We start from the raw sequence: 13,256 nt of genomic DNA, 5'->3' as shown, positions 1-13,256 counted from the left end.
GTCCCCGTCATCTCCCGCCGTGGCTGCCGCCTTTCCCCGGTCTTTCCCGGCAGGCCCCGCGGCGCCCCGTCGCTGATTGGGCGGCAGCGCGGCCTGGCGCATGCTCAGTGCGCGGCCGCTGGGAGGCCCGGGCCGGAGCCGCTTCTCTTAGCGCGGAGGCCGGCGGGAATCGGAGGTGTCGGGCGGGCACCGCGGGCAGCAGTCAGCGGTACCGGTAGCGGCTGCCGCACTGGAAGGGGCCGCTCCGACCTCCCTCCTCTTCCCTCACCCCTCGGATGTCCCGGGGTGCCGCCGGGTCCTGCGCGGTGATTGGCTGCGGAGAGAGGGGAGACCTGCGTCAGACCGCTGGAGCTGACGCCACGGGGGTGCGTGGATGACGTCACTGCGGTGCCATAGGGGGGCTGCTCTTGACGTCACGGGGGGGGGGTGGGTGGTCAGAGTGGGAGGGGAAGCCGGAAGCAAGAATGGGAGCAGAGTGGGAGCGCGGGAGCCGGGGGGTACCGGAATGGGGGGACTGACCGCGGGTGGCGCCGAGGTACGGCCGGAGTCGGCGTTAATTCGGGATGAGGGAATATTAATGAGGTAGGGCAGGAGTGGGGCACTGAGCGGGCGGCAGGAGAGGGGTTCGGTCGGGACAGGGATGTCAGCGTCAAGGGCAGGGGCTGCTGAGGAGCCACGTCAGGGGCAAAGCGTGGGGGCTGCCAGGGGGTCAGGGTCGGGGCTGCGAGAGGGGTGAGGGTGGGGGTGTGCGAGAGGTCAGGCGCGGGGCGAGGCCCAGGACAGGGTCAAAGCTGCTGCCTTGTCGCCTGGGGTTGGGGTGCGGAGGACGCGTGGGGTGCTGCGGAGCCGGTTACCGCCGGTGGGAGCCCTCGGGAAGCGCTCGGGAGCTGCGCTATTTACAGCAGCCGAGGCAAAAAAAAAGAGCGCCCGGGGCTGTGGGGCATGTGCGGGGCGTGGAGCGGAGCCGCCGTGGAAGGGGGCACGGCCTCCTCCACGTGGGTGGATGACACATGTGCTTGGCTGCCGCTCCTCTGCTCCGGCGCTTTTCCCTTCCTTAGTCCTGTCCTGGGCTGTGCTCTGAGGAAGGGCTGAGCTCACTGCCTGGCTGCTGGGAAGTAGCAGGAGAATCAGAATCGTTTGGCTTGGCAAAGCCCTTTAAGATCACCCAGCCCAACCAGGATCTTAACTGCCAAGCCTGGTGCTAAGCCGTGGCCCTCAGCACCACACCTCTGTGGCTTTTAAACATCTCCAGGGATGGGGATTCAGCCACCTCCATGGGCAGCCTGGGCTGGGCTTTGAGAGCCCTTTCAATGAAGAAGTTTCTTTTCATGTCCATCCTAAACCTCCCCTGGTGCAGCTTGAGGCTGTTTCCTCTTGTTACTAGGGAGACCAACAGCCACCTGGCTCCTGCCTCCTGTGAGGGAGTTGTAGAGGGCCAGAAGGTCTCCCCTCAGCCTCCTAGTCCAGATTGATGACTCCTAAAAATCCTCCAAGCTGCTGCTTCTGAATGTTCACCCCAGCTGCTGTTCTCTCTCTCTAGGCTTTGTCGGGGCTGAGCAGGGAGGAAAGGTCAAGATGAAGAACCAAGGTGGGGAGACCAAAGCCACCCCACGGCCTGCTGGCTCCTCCAAAATGGGCAGTGGTCTGGTGCTGGAGGAGAGCGACTCGACAGAGGCTGCAGCACCCCTAGAAGGTGGGAGAGTGCCCAGGCTCTGGGCTGTGCCACTCCTGCCCACTCTGCTTGGCAGTGCTGCCAGGTGCAGGGGTGCACCAGGCTGGGATTGGAGCCAGGAAGGAGCCAGGATGTTGCTCTTTCCTTATGAGGGTTGGCTGCTGTCTCCATCTCTTTATTTGTGATTTGTGAGGCTGAAAAATTCTGGTTTCTTCCCCTTTTTTCTGTGTGTGTGTGCAGTTCTGAAGTGGTTACTCCTCCCTGAGCAGGGTGTGGAGTTATTCTCACCTGGAAATGATTGGGTTGGGTCTTGCTGCTTTGACCTTAAGGGTCCCAAAAATGTCAGGTAGCTTCTCACCCTGGGGCAGGGTTGGTGCTGAGTGACCTGCCCTGATACTGCTGCTTCCTAAAAATAACTCTCTGGAAGATGAAAATCAGCCCTGGGTGAGTAGATGCTTGGTTGAGATGAGCTCTGCTTTGTGTTCTGATGCCTGCTACCTGAGGGGTGCAGGAGACACACAGTGAGTAGGGTGTTGGTTAAATAACCAACTGCTGTAAGGCTCTCAGCTCGAGTCCAGGTCTGGGCTCCCCAGTTCAAGAGGGACAGGGAACTACTGCAGAGAGTCCAGGGGAGGCTCCAAAGGTGCTGAGGGGCCTTGAGCAGCTCTGTGAGGAGGAAAGGCTGAGAGCCCTGGGGAGAAGAGCAGCCCCAGAGGGCATCTGAGCCCCAGAGGGGATCTGAGGATGCTCAGCAAGGGCTAAAGGGTGGGGGGCAAGAGGATGGGGCTGGGATTTTTTCAGTGGTCTCCAGCGACAGGATAAGAGGCAACAGACACAAACTGGAACCCAGGAGGTTCCATCTGGTCAGGAGAAGAAAATTCTTTGGTGTGAGGGTACTGGAGGCCTGGAGCAGGCTGCCCAGAGAGGTTGTGGAGTCTCCTCTGGAGAGCTTCCAACCCCCCTGGCCATTGTGCTCCTGGGCAAGCTGCTGTGGGTGCCCTGCTGGAGCAGGGGGTTGGAGTGGATGATCTCCAGAGGTCCCTTCCAACCCTGACCACGCTGAGATTCTGTGATTTAGAAGAACTTGGGAAGCAAAGCAGCTTACTGCAGGACATGCTGCTCCTCTTTCCCTGGGTGTCTGCTGCTGGGGACAAGATCTGTTTGATCTGAGGTGGCCCTGCTGCTCTCCTGTGTGAGGAGAGAGCTCTCCCTGGGTTTCCCAGCCCATTGTCCCGTGGGAAAGCTTGGCTCTGGGTATCAGCAGGCAGCTCCTGCGAGGGAGAGCTCACACACCACCTGCTTTCCTTAAAGGATGGTGGGGAGGGGAGGGGAGGAATTTTTGCTCTTGACAGATGTCAGGGGCTTGGTCATGCTCCTGTGATCAAAAGAGGAGCTGCTAGCAAGGCACCTCCGTTGTCAGGGCAGCTGCCTGGGGACGCAGCCAGAACAAAGCAGCTTCTGCTGGTGGACGTGTAGCCAGCCCTGGCACAGAGGGGTGCTGGGGAAGCCTCCCCTTCCTCCCCTCCTGCCTTGGCAGAGGGCAGAGAGCAGGCAGGGCAGGGGGGAAGCCTCACAGCCTTGTGTCCTCACCTCGCACAGCTCCCCTGGCGCAGGAGGACCCCAGGTCCCCCCGGCCCGCCCTGCGCGACGTCTCCGAGGAGCTGAGCAGGCAGCTGGAGGACATCCTGAACACCTACTGCGTGGATGCCAGCCAGGAGGGCCCGGCAGAGGACGGGGGGCAGGGCGAGCCCCCCGAGGCCGAGGAGGCCGAGAAGAGCCGCAGCGAGTCCCCCCGGAACGGCGAGCAGGAGCCGGGCGGCCCCGAGGTGAACGGAGAGAAGGAGAGCAGCAGGGGCGGCGAGGAGTGCGGGGAGAGGGACCAGAGGAAGGCTCAGGAGAAGAAGAAAGCCAAGGGCCTGGGTAAGAGGTTCCCTGCCCTGGCTGTGCCAGCAGCCTGAGAGCCTCTGGGTGCAGCTGAGGGTTTGGCACTGCGCTGCTCAGCCTCCAGGGCGCTGTGTGTGGGGCTGGTGCAGCAGTGGTTGGTGGGGGGTGAGGATATGAACCCAGGCCTGGTTCCTGAGCGTTCCTCTGGGGCTGGACACCATTAGAATCATGGAATTGTCAGGGTTGGGAGGGAGCTCAAGGCTCAGCCAGTCCCAACCCCCCTGCCATGGGCAGGGACACCTCACACCACAGCAGGTTGCAACACAGCCACATCCAGCCTGGCTGCAAAAACCTCCAGGGATGAGGCTTCCACCACCTCCCTGGGCAACCTCTGCCAGTCTCTCACCACCCTCATGGGGAAGAATTCTCTCTTGCCAGCCCAGGGCTGCTTTCCCACTCTGAAAGCCAGGTCTCTCCCCAGCTGCTTCACCTCTTCACGTGGTGAAATCTGTGGGGCAGAGCCCTGAGAAGGTGCTGGAGATGGTAGCTGTGGCCCAGGGCTGTCAGACCTGGTTTGTCTCTCTTGTCCTTGCCTTTACGAGCCAGAACTCTGGATAAGGGATTTGGATTTCTTTATTTTATTTCTGTGCTTCGTTCCAGGCAAGGAAATCACTTTGCTGATGCAGACACTGAACACCCTGAGCACGCCAGAGGAGAAACTAGCAGCACTCTGCAAGAAATATGCTGAGCTGGTGAGTGCTTCCTCCTGCCTTCCAGGCTTGGGGACTGGGGGAGGACACTGCAGCAGTGAGCAGGAGCTGCTCCAGGAGTCAGAAGATGGCTGGAGATGAGTTTTTGTTTGTTTTGATTTTTTTTTTCTCTTGATGTTGAGAAGGACAGCTCAGGAACACACATTTAGTTTTGTGTGCATGTGGTCTGGGATCTCTGCAGTGCTGGAGAGTCACAGACTGCATCAGGGTGGAAGGGACCCTCAAAGGGCAATCTTGGCCAACCACCCTGCAGGCAACAGGGACACCTCCAACTAGAGCAGGCTGCCCAGGACCACAGCAAGTCTGGTCCTGAATGTCTCCAAGGAAAAGGCCTCAACCACCCCTCTGGGCAACCTGTTCCAGTGCCTCCCCACCCTCATTGTGCAGAACTTCCTCCTGATGCCCAGCCTAAACCTGCCCTGCTCCACTTCCAAACCATTGCTCCTCATCCTATCCCCACAGGCCCTTCTGAACAGTCCCTCCCCAGCCTTCCTCTAGGTCACCCTCAGATACTAAAATGCAGCTCTGAGGTCTCTATCCAGGATAGAGGTTGTTTAATATCATTGAATCCAACTATTGCTTACCTCCAACCAAGCCTGCTGCTAAACCTTAGAGATTCTGCCAGGACAGGAATTCAGGAAGCAGAAAGGCTCCAGCCAGGGAATGTTGTGCTGTGTGTCAGTCCTGCTCTGCTCAGGAGTGGCAACTTCAGCATCATGAAGCTGCTGGCCTCAGGGCACAGACAGCCCTGGTCTGTTGTGCAAGGCCCTCGTTGGGACACAGCCCTGCCGCGTCTGGCTGTCCCCCTGCCGCGTCTGGCTGTCCCCCCCCGCCGCGTCTGGCTGTCCCCCCCCGCCGCGTCTGGCTGCCCCCCTGCCCCGTCTGGCTGTCCCCCCTGCCCCGTCTGGCTGTCCCCCTTCCCCGTCTGGCTGTCCCCCTGCCGCGTCTGGCTGTCCCCCTGCCGCGTCTGGCTGTCCCCCTGCCGCGTCTGGCTGTCCCCCCCCGCCGCGTCTGGCTGTCCCCCCCCGCCGCGTCTGGCTGCCCCCCTGCCCCGTCTGGCTGTCCCCCCTGCCCCGTCTGGCTGTCCCCCTTCCCCGTCTGGCTGTCCCCCCCCTTCCCCGTCTGGCTGTCCCCCCTTCCCCGTCTGGCTGTCCCCCTTCCCCGTCTGGCTGTCTCCCCCTGCCCCGTCTGGCTGTCTCCCCCTGCCCCGTCTGGCTGTCTCCCCCTGCCCCGTCTGGCTGTCCCCCCCTGCCCCGTCTGGCTGTCCCCCCCTGCCCCGTCTGGCTGTCCCCCTTCCCCGTCTGGCTGCCCCCCCCTTCCCCGTCTGGCTGCCCCCCCCTTCCCCATCTGGCTGTCCCCCCCTTCCCCATCTGGCTGTCCCCCCCTTCCCCGTCTGGCTGTCCCCCCCTTCCCCGTCTGGCTGTCCCCCCGCCCCGTCTGGCTGTCCCCCCGCCCCGTCTGGCTGTCCCCCCCTGCCCCGTCTGGCTGTCCCCCCCTGCCCCGTCTGGCTGTCCCCCCTTCCCCGTCTGGCTGTCCCCCCCTTCCCCGTCTGGCTGTCCCCCCCTTCCCCGTCTGGCTGTCCCCCCCTGCCGCGTCTGGCTGCCCCCCCGCCCCGTCTGGCTGTCCCCCTTCCCCGTCTGGCTGCCCCCCCGCCCCGTCTGGCTGTCCCCCTTCCCCGTCTGGCTGCCCCCCCGCCCCGTCTGGCTGCCCCCCTTCCCCGTCTGGCTGTCCCCCCCCTTCCCCGTCTGGCTGTCCCCCCCCTTCCCCGTCTGGCTGTCCCCCCCCTTCCCCGTCTGGCTGTCCCCCCCCGCCCCGTCTGGCTGCCCCCCCCTGCCCCGTCTGGCTGCCCCCCCCTGCCCCGTCTGGCTGCCCCCCTTCCCCGTCTGGCTGTCCCCCCACTGCCCCGTCTGGCTGTCCCCCTGCCGCGTCTGGCTGCCCCCTGCCCTGTCTGACTGCCCCCTGCCCTTTGCTCTCGTATCCCAGCTGGAGGAGCACCGTAACTCCCAGAAGCAGATGAGGATCCTGCAGAAGAAGCAGAGCCAGCTGGTGCAGGAGAAGGACCAGCTGCAGAGTGAGCACAGCAAGGCCATCCTGGCCCGCAGCAAGCTGGAGAGCCTCTGCCGGGAGCTGCAGAGGCACAACCGCAGCCTCAAGGCAAGCTGAGCACTGCCCCCCGGGCACCCCCAGCGCCTGCCCCGCCTGCTGCCAGCCCCTCTGGCACCCACACCCTCACCACGCACTGCCCACAGGCCAGCCTCCGGCCACAGGCCTTGAATTCTGCTCCTAAGCCACCCTGTATAGAATGGCTTCGGTCGGGAGGGACCTCAAAGCTCAGCCAGTTCCAGCCCCACTGAGCAGGACACCTCCCACCAGCACAGGGTGCTCAGGGCCTCATCCAGCCTGGGCCTGAACACCTCCAGGGAGGGGACATCCACAGCCTCCCTGGGCAACCTGTGCCAGTGTCTCCTCACCCTCACTGGAAGGAATTTTTTCCTCATCTCCAGTCTCAATCTCCCCTGCTCCAGCTTCAATCCATTCCCTCTCCTCCTGTCGCTCCCAGCCCTTGCCAAAAGTCCCTCCCCAGCTGTCCTGGAGCTCCTTCAGCTACTGGAAGGCTGCTCTGAGGTCTCCCTGGAGCCTTCTCCTCTCCAGGCTGAACAGCCCCAGCTCTCCCAGCCTGTCCCCATAGGGAGAAGCTTCTCCAGCCCTCTGATCATCTTGGTGGCCTCCTCTGGACCCTCTCCAGTTCCATGTCCCTACACCTGGGCCCTGAGTGTCATTTCAGAGCATACTGACTGGAGAAAGGCAGGGGACAGGCTCAGGGTCCCTTCCTGAGTGACCCAAGCCATGGTGGGAGGCTGGGCAGGTTCAGAGCATCACACTTTGGGTATTTCAGTGCCCTGATGCTGATCCCTCTGTGCCCTGATGCTGATCCCTCTGTGCTCTGCTCACGCAGGAGGAAGGTGTCCAGCGTGCGCGGGAGGAAGAGGAGAAGAGGAAGGAGGTGACCTCCCACTTCCAGGTGACACTGAATGACATCCAGCTGCAGATGGAGCAGCACAACGAGAGGAACTCCAAGCTGCGCCAGGAGAACCTGGAGCTGGCAGAGAGGCTGAAGAAGCTGATCGAGCAGTACGAGCTGCGGGAGGAGGTGGGTCAGGGGCAGCAGGGCAGGGCAGGGCAGGGCTCCTCTGCTGCACCCCTCTGCCCAGGGCAGGGCTCCTCTGCTGCTGGGAGAAGGGACCTCAGGGCTCACAGAGTGGTTTGGGTTGGAAGAGACCTTGTAAGGTGACTGAGTCCCAGCCATCAGTTGTGCTGTGTGTCAGTCCTGCTCTGCTCAGGAGTGGCAACTTCAGCATCATGAAGCTGCTGGCCTCAGGGCACAGACAGCCCTGGTCTGTTGTGCAAGGCCCTCGTTGGGACACAGCCCTGCCCTGTCTGGCTGTCCCCCCTGCCCTGTCTGGCTGTCCCCCCTGCCCTGTCTGGCTGCCCCCCTGCCCTGTCTCACTGCCAGGTCACCACTGGACCATAGCCCTCAGCACCATTTCTGCACAGCTTTGTAACCCCTCCAGGGATGGGGACTTGGGTCAGGGCTTGACAAAGCCTCAAGGGGCAGAAGTTGTTCCTCATGTCCAACCTAAACCTGCCCTGGGGCAACCTGAGGCCATTTCCTCTCACCCTGTCTCTTGTTCCTTGGGAGCAGAGCCCAACCCCCACCTGGCTCCAGCCTCCTTTCTGGGAGCTGTAGACAGCCAGAAGGTCTCCCTCAGCCTCCTCTTCTCCAGGCTGAACACCCCCAGCTCCCTCAGCTGCTCCTCCCCAGCCCTGTTCTCCAGACCCTTCCCCAGCTCTGTTGCCCTTCTTTGGACCTGCCCCAGCCCCTCAGTGTCTCTCTTGGCCTGGTTGAAGCTCAGACTCTGTCTCCCCTGGGTCCCTGGCTGGGGTGTCAGTGGCTGGTGGTGTTCCCTTGCAGCACATTGATAAAGTCTTCAAACACAAGGACCTGCAGCAGCAGCTGGTGGATGCCAAGCTCCAGCAGGCACAGGAAATGCTGAAGGAGGCAGAGGAGAGGCACCAGCGGGAGAAGGACTTTGTAAGTCTTAGGGCAGTTCTCTGGTGCTTCTGAGCACCTTGCTCCCTGGCCTTGTCCCTGTTGGATCCCTGAGTGCAGAGCCCACCTGGGGCCAGGCCACCCCCCAGGCCACCCCCCGGCCTCCTGCACACCCAGCAGTGGCTGCTCCCCAGGTGGTGTCACAGGAGCAAGGCTGGAGCCCTGCTCTGCTCTTCCTGCTTCTCCCAGCTGGCTTCTGTCTGCAGGCCAAGCAGCAGCTGTGCAGGAGCATGCTGAGAGCCTTCCCTGGTAGCATCTCAGTGACTGCTTTTGCTCTTCCCTAGCTGCTGAAGGAAGCTGTGGAATCACAGAGGATGTGTGAACTGATGAAGCAGCAGGAGACCCACCTCAAGCAGCAGGTTTGTGTGCTCAGGCCTGGTGATTTGTTTGTTTGTTTGTTTTTTGGGGTGTTTTTTTTTTTTGTTTTCCTTTCTAAGCAGAGAACAAACTAAAGTTCCTTTAAATCTGGCAGACAAAAGGGGAGGACTGGGCCTGGGGTTGGTGTTGGTGACCCTGGGTCAGCACAGTGTGAGCTGAGACCTCCCTCAGCCATTCTGCCTCCTGGCAGAAAGGAGCTGTGGTTGCAACCAGCACTTCTCCAGTGCTGGGAGCAGGATTCATGCCCTGCTGAATCAGACCCAGCCCCCTGCCAAGGCCAGGAGATGTGCACAAAACCCATCAGGATGTTTCCATGTCCCCCAGTGCCTCAGGCTGGCAGAGCAGCTCTGTGCTGCCACTTTTGTTTGTCCTCAGGTCCAGCCACAGATAATTAAACTGAGTGCCTGGCTGCCACCTCCCCTCCCCTGGGGCAGGCTGTCAGGAGGTGCCCTGGGGAGCAGTGAGGAGCTGTAACTCTGCCTCTCCCCTGCAGCTTGCTCTCTACACAGAGAAGTTTGAAGAGTTCCAGAACACCCTTTCCAAAAGCAGTGAAGTGTTCACAACCTTTAAACAGGAGATGGAGAAGGTGGGTGACACTTCTGCTGCCCAGCACAGCTTGGGGGGCTGCAGGAGCTGCCTCTGGGTGTCCCCCACACTTCTGTGAGCTGCAGGAGCTGCCTCTGGGTGTCCCCCACACTTCTGTGGGCTGCAGGAGCTGCCTCTGGGTGTCCCCCACACTTCTGTGGGCTGCAGGAGCTGGGGTTCTGGTTTTTGTTTTGCTGCTATCACAATCAGCCACAAGCTGCCTGCTCCTAGAATCACAGAATAGTTCAGGCTGGAGAAGACCTTTAAAACTGAGTCCAACCACTAACCCATGGCCCTCAGCACCACATCTCCATGGCTTTGAAACCCCTCCCTGGGTGGGGACTCCCCCACTGCCTTGGGCAGCCTGGGCCAGGCCTTGAGAATCCTTTCAGTGAAGTTGTTGCTGCTGTCCAGCCTCAGCCTCCCCTGTGTGTCCTGTTGGAGGACCTTTGAGGTGTGGCTGCAGTGCTGTGCCTGTGGTTTATTTGTTCCCTTCTTGTCACCATGGCTCTGTAGATGACTAAGAAGATCAAGAAGCTGGAGAAGGAGACCACCATGTACCGCTCCCGCTGGGAGAGCAGCAACAAGGCCCTCTTGGAAATGGCTGAAGAGGTGAGGAGGCCCTGGCTGTCCTCAGCTGGGGCAGGCAGCTGGAGCAGAGTGGTGAGGAGTGGGCTGGGGTTGGGCTGGAGCTGAGGGGTAGTGGCAGGGGGGGAGGGGAGGTTGTGTTTTTCCCTTCAGCTTGATTTGCTTCCCTGTAACAGTGGTTGGAGCCCCTCCATCCTAGGATCAGAGGATGTTAGGGGTTGGAAGGGACCTCCAGAGATCATCCAGTCCAATCCTCCTGCCAGAGCAGGACCACGGAATCCAGCACAGCTCACACAGGAACACATCCAGATGGGGCTTGAAGGTCTCCAGAGAAGGAGACTCCACAACCTCTGGGCAGCCTGTTCCAGTGCTCTGTGAGCCTCACAGTGCAGAAGTTCCTCCTCCTGTTGAGGTGGAACCTCCTGTGCTGGAGTTTCCATCCAGTGCCCCTTGGCCTATCCCAGGGTGCAAGTGAGCAGAGCCTGTCCCCTCCCTCTGGACCCCTCAGATATTTATAAGTCAATTGATGGTTAATTAGTGCAGAGGTTGGGTGGATGAAGTCCTCAGTCCCCAGCAACACTTGGCCTCTGGGGGGGCAAAGGAAGAAAAGCAGTGAGGGTGGCATCAGGTCCTCGTGCTTGGCAGGTGGGCATCAGGTCCTCGTGCTTGGCAGGTGGGCATCAGGTCCTCGTGCTTGGCAGGTGGGCATCAGGTCTTTGTGCTTGGCAGGTGGCTTCAGGCCCTCGTGCTTGGCAGGTGGGCATCAGGTCCTCGTGCTTGGCAGGTGGGCTTCAGGTCCTCGTGCTTGGCAGGTGGCTTCAGGTCCTCGTGCTTGGCAGGTGGGCATCAGGTCCTCGTGCTTGGCAGGTGGGCATCAGGTCTTCGTGCTTGGCAGGTGGCTTCAGGCCCTCGTGCTTGGCAGGTGGGCTTCAGGCCCTCGTGCTTGGCAGGTGGCTTCAGGTCCTCGTGCTTGGCAGGTGGGCATCAGGTCCTCGTGCTTGGCAGGTGGCTTCAGGTCCTCGTGCTTGGCAGGTGGGCATCAGGTCCTCGTGCTTGGCAGGTGGGCATCAGGCCCTCATCATTGGCAGGTGGGCATCAGGCCCTCGTGCTTGGCAGGTGGGCATCAGGTCCTCATTGGCAGGTGGGCATCAGGTCCTCGTGCTTGGCAGGTGGGCTCAGGTTGATGCCCAGCGTTTGCCTGCTCCCAAGCGTTCTCCCTTTGAGCTTCCCTCTCATCTCTCTCTTGCTCCTGGTGGGCTGGGGTCCGAACTGTGTCTCCTCTTGGCAGAAAACCCTTCGGGACAAGGAGCTGGAAGGGCTTCAGGTGAAGATCCAGCGGCTGGAGAAGCTGTGCCGAGCCCTGCAGACGGAGCGCAACGACCTGAACAAGAAGGTGCAGGACCTGTGTGCCCACGCGCCCCGCCCCGACCTGCTGCAGCCCCCGAGGGACCCAGCCCCCCACGGGCCCGAGGAGCTGGCAGCAGCAGGAGCTGCCCCAGCAGAGCAGCCGCTGGCCGAGGATTGGCTCCAGCCCGGGAAGCCAGCACACAGCAGGGATCCTGCGGAGAGCCTGGGAGGAGAACTGAGCACAGGAACCTTGGGGCAGAGCGGGACTGAGGCTCCGGGCACTGACTGAGCCCCCGGCGGGCAGAGGGAGGGCGAGGGAGGGCGACCTGAATCTTTCTGGAGACTTCCATCTGATTGATGTCCCTCTCTTCCTCATCCTTGGAGAGGCAGGAGAGGAGAGCTCTGCTGGGGATTTGAGATGGCCTAGCTTAGGTTGTTGGAGGGGTTTGCCCTTTTCAGTCTATATGTATCTGTCTGATATGTATATAGAGGACACCTGGCAGCGTGGGCAGGGCAGCCCTTGCCCCTTCTGGCTGGGCACACAGAGAGCCCCAGCTCCTTGCCTCTGCCTGAAGGACTGACACGTGGAGACTCAACCCATCGTCCTGGGCACTAAGGGACCTTGTCACTGGCAGGCTGTGGCTCCCCCAGACCCCAGCACAGCTCAGGACAGCAGGCACAGCCTCCACAGCCACGTGCTGGCATCGAGGGGAAGCAGAAACCAGCTGGGCAGGGCAGGAGAGGAGCCTTGCCCAGCACTGGGTTGTCCCTCCCAGCTCTGTGTCAGGCAGGAGGGAGCTCCCAGATTTGCTTGTGTTTATCTCATGCCCTGGCTGGCAGCTCTGTCAAGCAAGGGGAGAGGGGGGGGGGAGAGGCTGTTTCCCCTCCTCTGTGGGTTTTGTGTGTTGAGTGGGGACAAAAAGCAGCAGAGCAGCTGGGGGTGCCCAGCTGAGCCCTGTGCTCTGCCAGCCCCTGCCCATGTCTCTCTAGCCTTACGATTCACAGTTGCCTCTTTGCTATACGCACACCTGCACAAGTGTATTAAACAGTTAACCCAAAGCTCTCCTGCCCAAGTGTTTTGCACAAGTGTGTGATCAGTTGTGCAAGGGGGTGGGGAGCTTCCACCCCAGCTCCTTTGCTCTCCCCACCCCATGCCTCTGAGGTGTCCATGGAGCTGGAGCTCCAGGAGGAGAAAACCTGCAGCTGCTCCAGGACCTGCTGGGACCCAGCTCAGGGATGGTGCTGTGGGCTGGTCCCATCTGCAGCATCAGCTCCCTGTGAACTCTCCAGTCTGGCTGTGCTGGTGCTGTCACAGCCTCCTCCTCCTCCTTTCTCTCTGCTTTCTCAGAAGAGCATCTCCCAGGGACCACTGTGTCTGGGAAGGTCTCTGTGGCTGGTAGCTGCAGGGCCAAGTGCTCACCCAAGGACCCTGCTGTGCTGGGAGGTGTTTCTGGAGAGGCCAGGGCCTGCTGGCACAGGGCGTGGAGGAGTTCTCCTGAGTTCCTCAAGACTTTATCTTCTCACTCTTCTTTTGGGAGACCTCTGCTTGGTTGGAAACCTCCTTGCTGCAGCTTTTCTTTACAGCAGGCTTTTTCTTCAGCATTGCCTTCCCTTCACCTCAAGCTGAAGCAAGCTGGCCAGGGTCTTCCTCAGGATGGATGTGTTCAGCAGGACCCTTCTGGGTGCTCTTCCAGCAACACAGCAGCTCTTGCATCTTCTCCCCCTCACAAAGGACCTCCTTGGTCACTGCCTCCACATCCCCCTTTGCCCCATGGGGCCTCCAGCATGCTCAGCTCTAAGCAAGGTCAGCAGCACAACTGGGGCTGAGTCTCTGAAGTCAGCAACATCTGCTGGGACCTGTTCCCTGGAGCTGGGCTTGGCTTTATCTCCTGGCCCCTCACTGTCAGTATTACTTCCTCCA

General features: G+C 61.2%; 1 protein-coding gene across 1 annotated transcript; it reads left to right on the top strand.

Moving 5' to 3' along the window:
* Nucleotides 1-1,569: 1,569 nt before the first annotated feature.
* On the top strand, nucleotides 1,570-11,671 carry TXLNA (taxilin alpha). Its single transcript, XM_054395498.1, has 10 exons — nucleotides 1,570-1,693; nucleotides 3,272-3,592; nucleotides 4,217-4,308; nucleotides 6,310-6,480; nucleotides 7,283-7,477; nucleotides 8,300-8,419; nucleotides 8,722-8,796; nucleotides 9,309-9,401; nucleotides 9,917-10,012; nucleotides 11,277-11,671. The coding sequence occupies exons 1-10, from the start codon at nucleotides 1,576-1,578 to the stop codon at nucleotides 11,622-11,624; spliced, it is 1,629 nt and encodes a 542-aa protein (XP_054251473.1). The 5' UTR covers nucleotides 1,570-1,575; the 3' UTR covers nucleotides 11,625-11,671.
* Nucleotides 11,672-13,256: the final 1,585 nt, after the last annotated feature.

Source organism: Indicator indicator, chromosome 33, assembly GCF_027791375.1.
Source record: "Indicator indicator isolate 239-I01 chromosome 33, UM_Iind_1.1, whole genome shotgun sequence".
NCBI lineage: Eukaryota > Metazoa > Chordata > Aves > Piciformes > Indicatoridae > Indicator > Indicator indicator.
The sequence above is the reverse complement of the archived record's forward strand: the minus strand, read 5'-3'. Positions and strand labels throughout refer to the sequence as shown.

Excerpts from the sequence above, each read along its gene's own strand:
- TXLNA (XM_054395498.1), top strand. The coding sequence starts at position 1,576 with ATGAAGAACCAAGGTGGGGAGACCAAAGCCACCCCACGGCCTGCTGGC. Across the intron at positions 4,309-6,309 it reads GCAAGAAATATGCTGAGCTG|CTGGAGGAGCACCGTAACTC; the intron begins GTGAGTGCTTCC and ends CTCGTATCCCAG. Across the intron at positions 10,013-11,276 it reads TCTTGGAAATGGCTGAAGAG|AAAACCCTTCGGGACAAGGA; the intron begins GTGAGGAGGCCC and ends TCCTCTTGGCAG.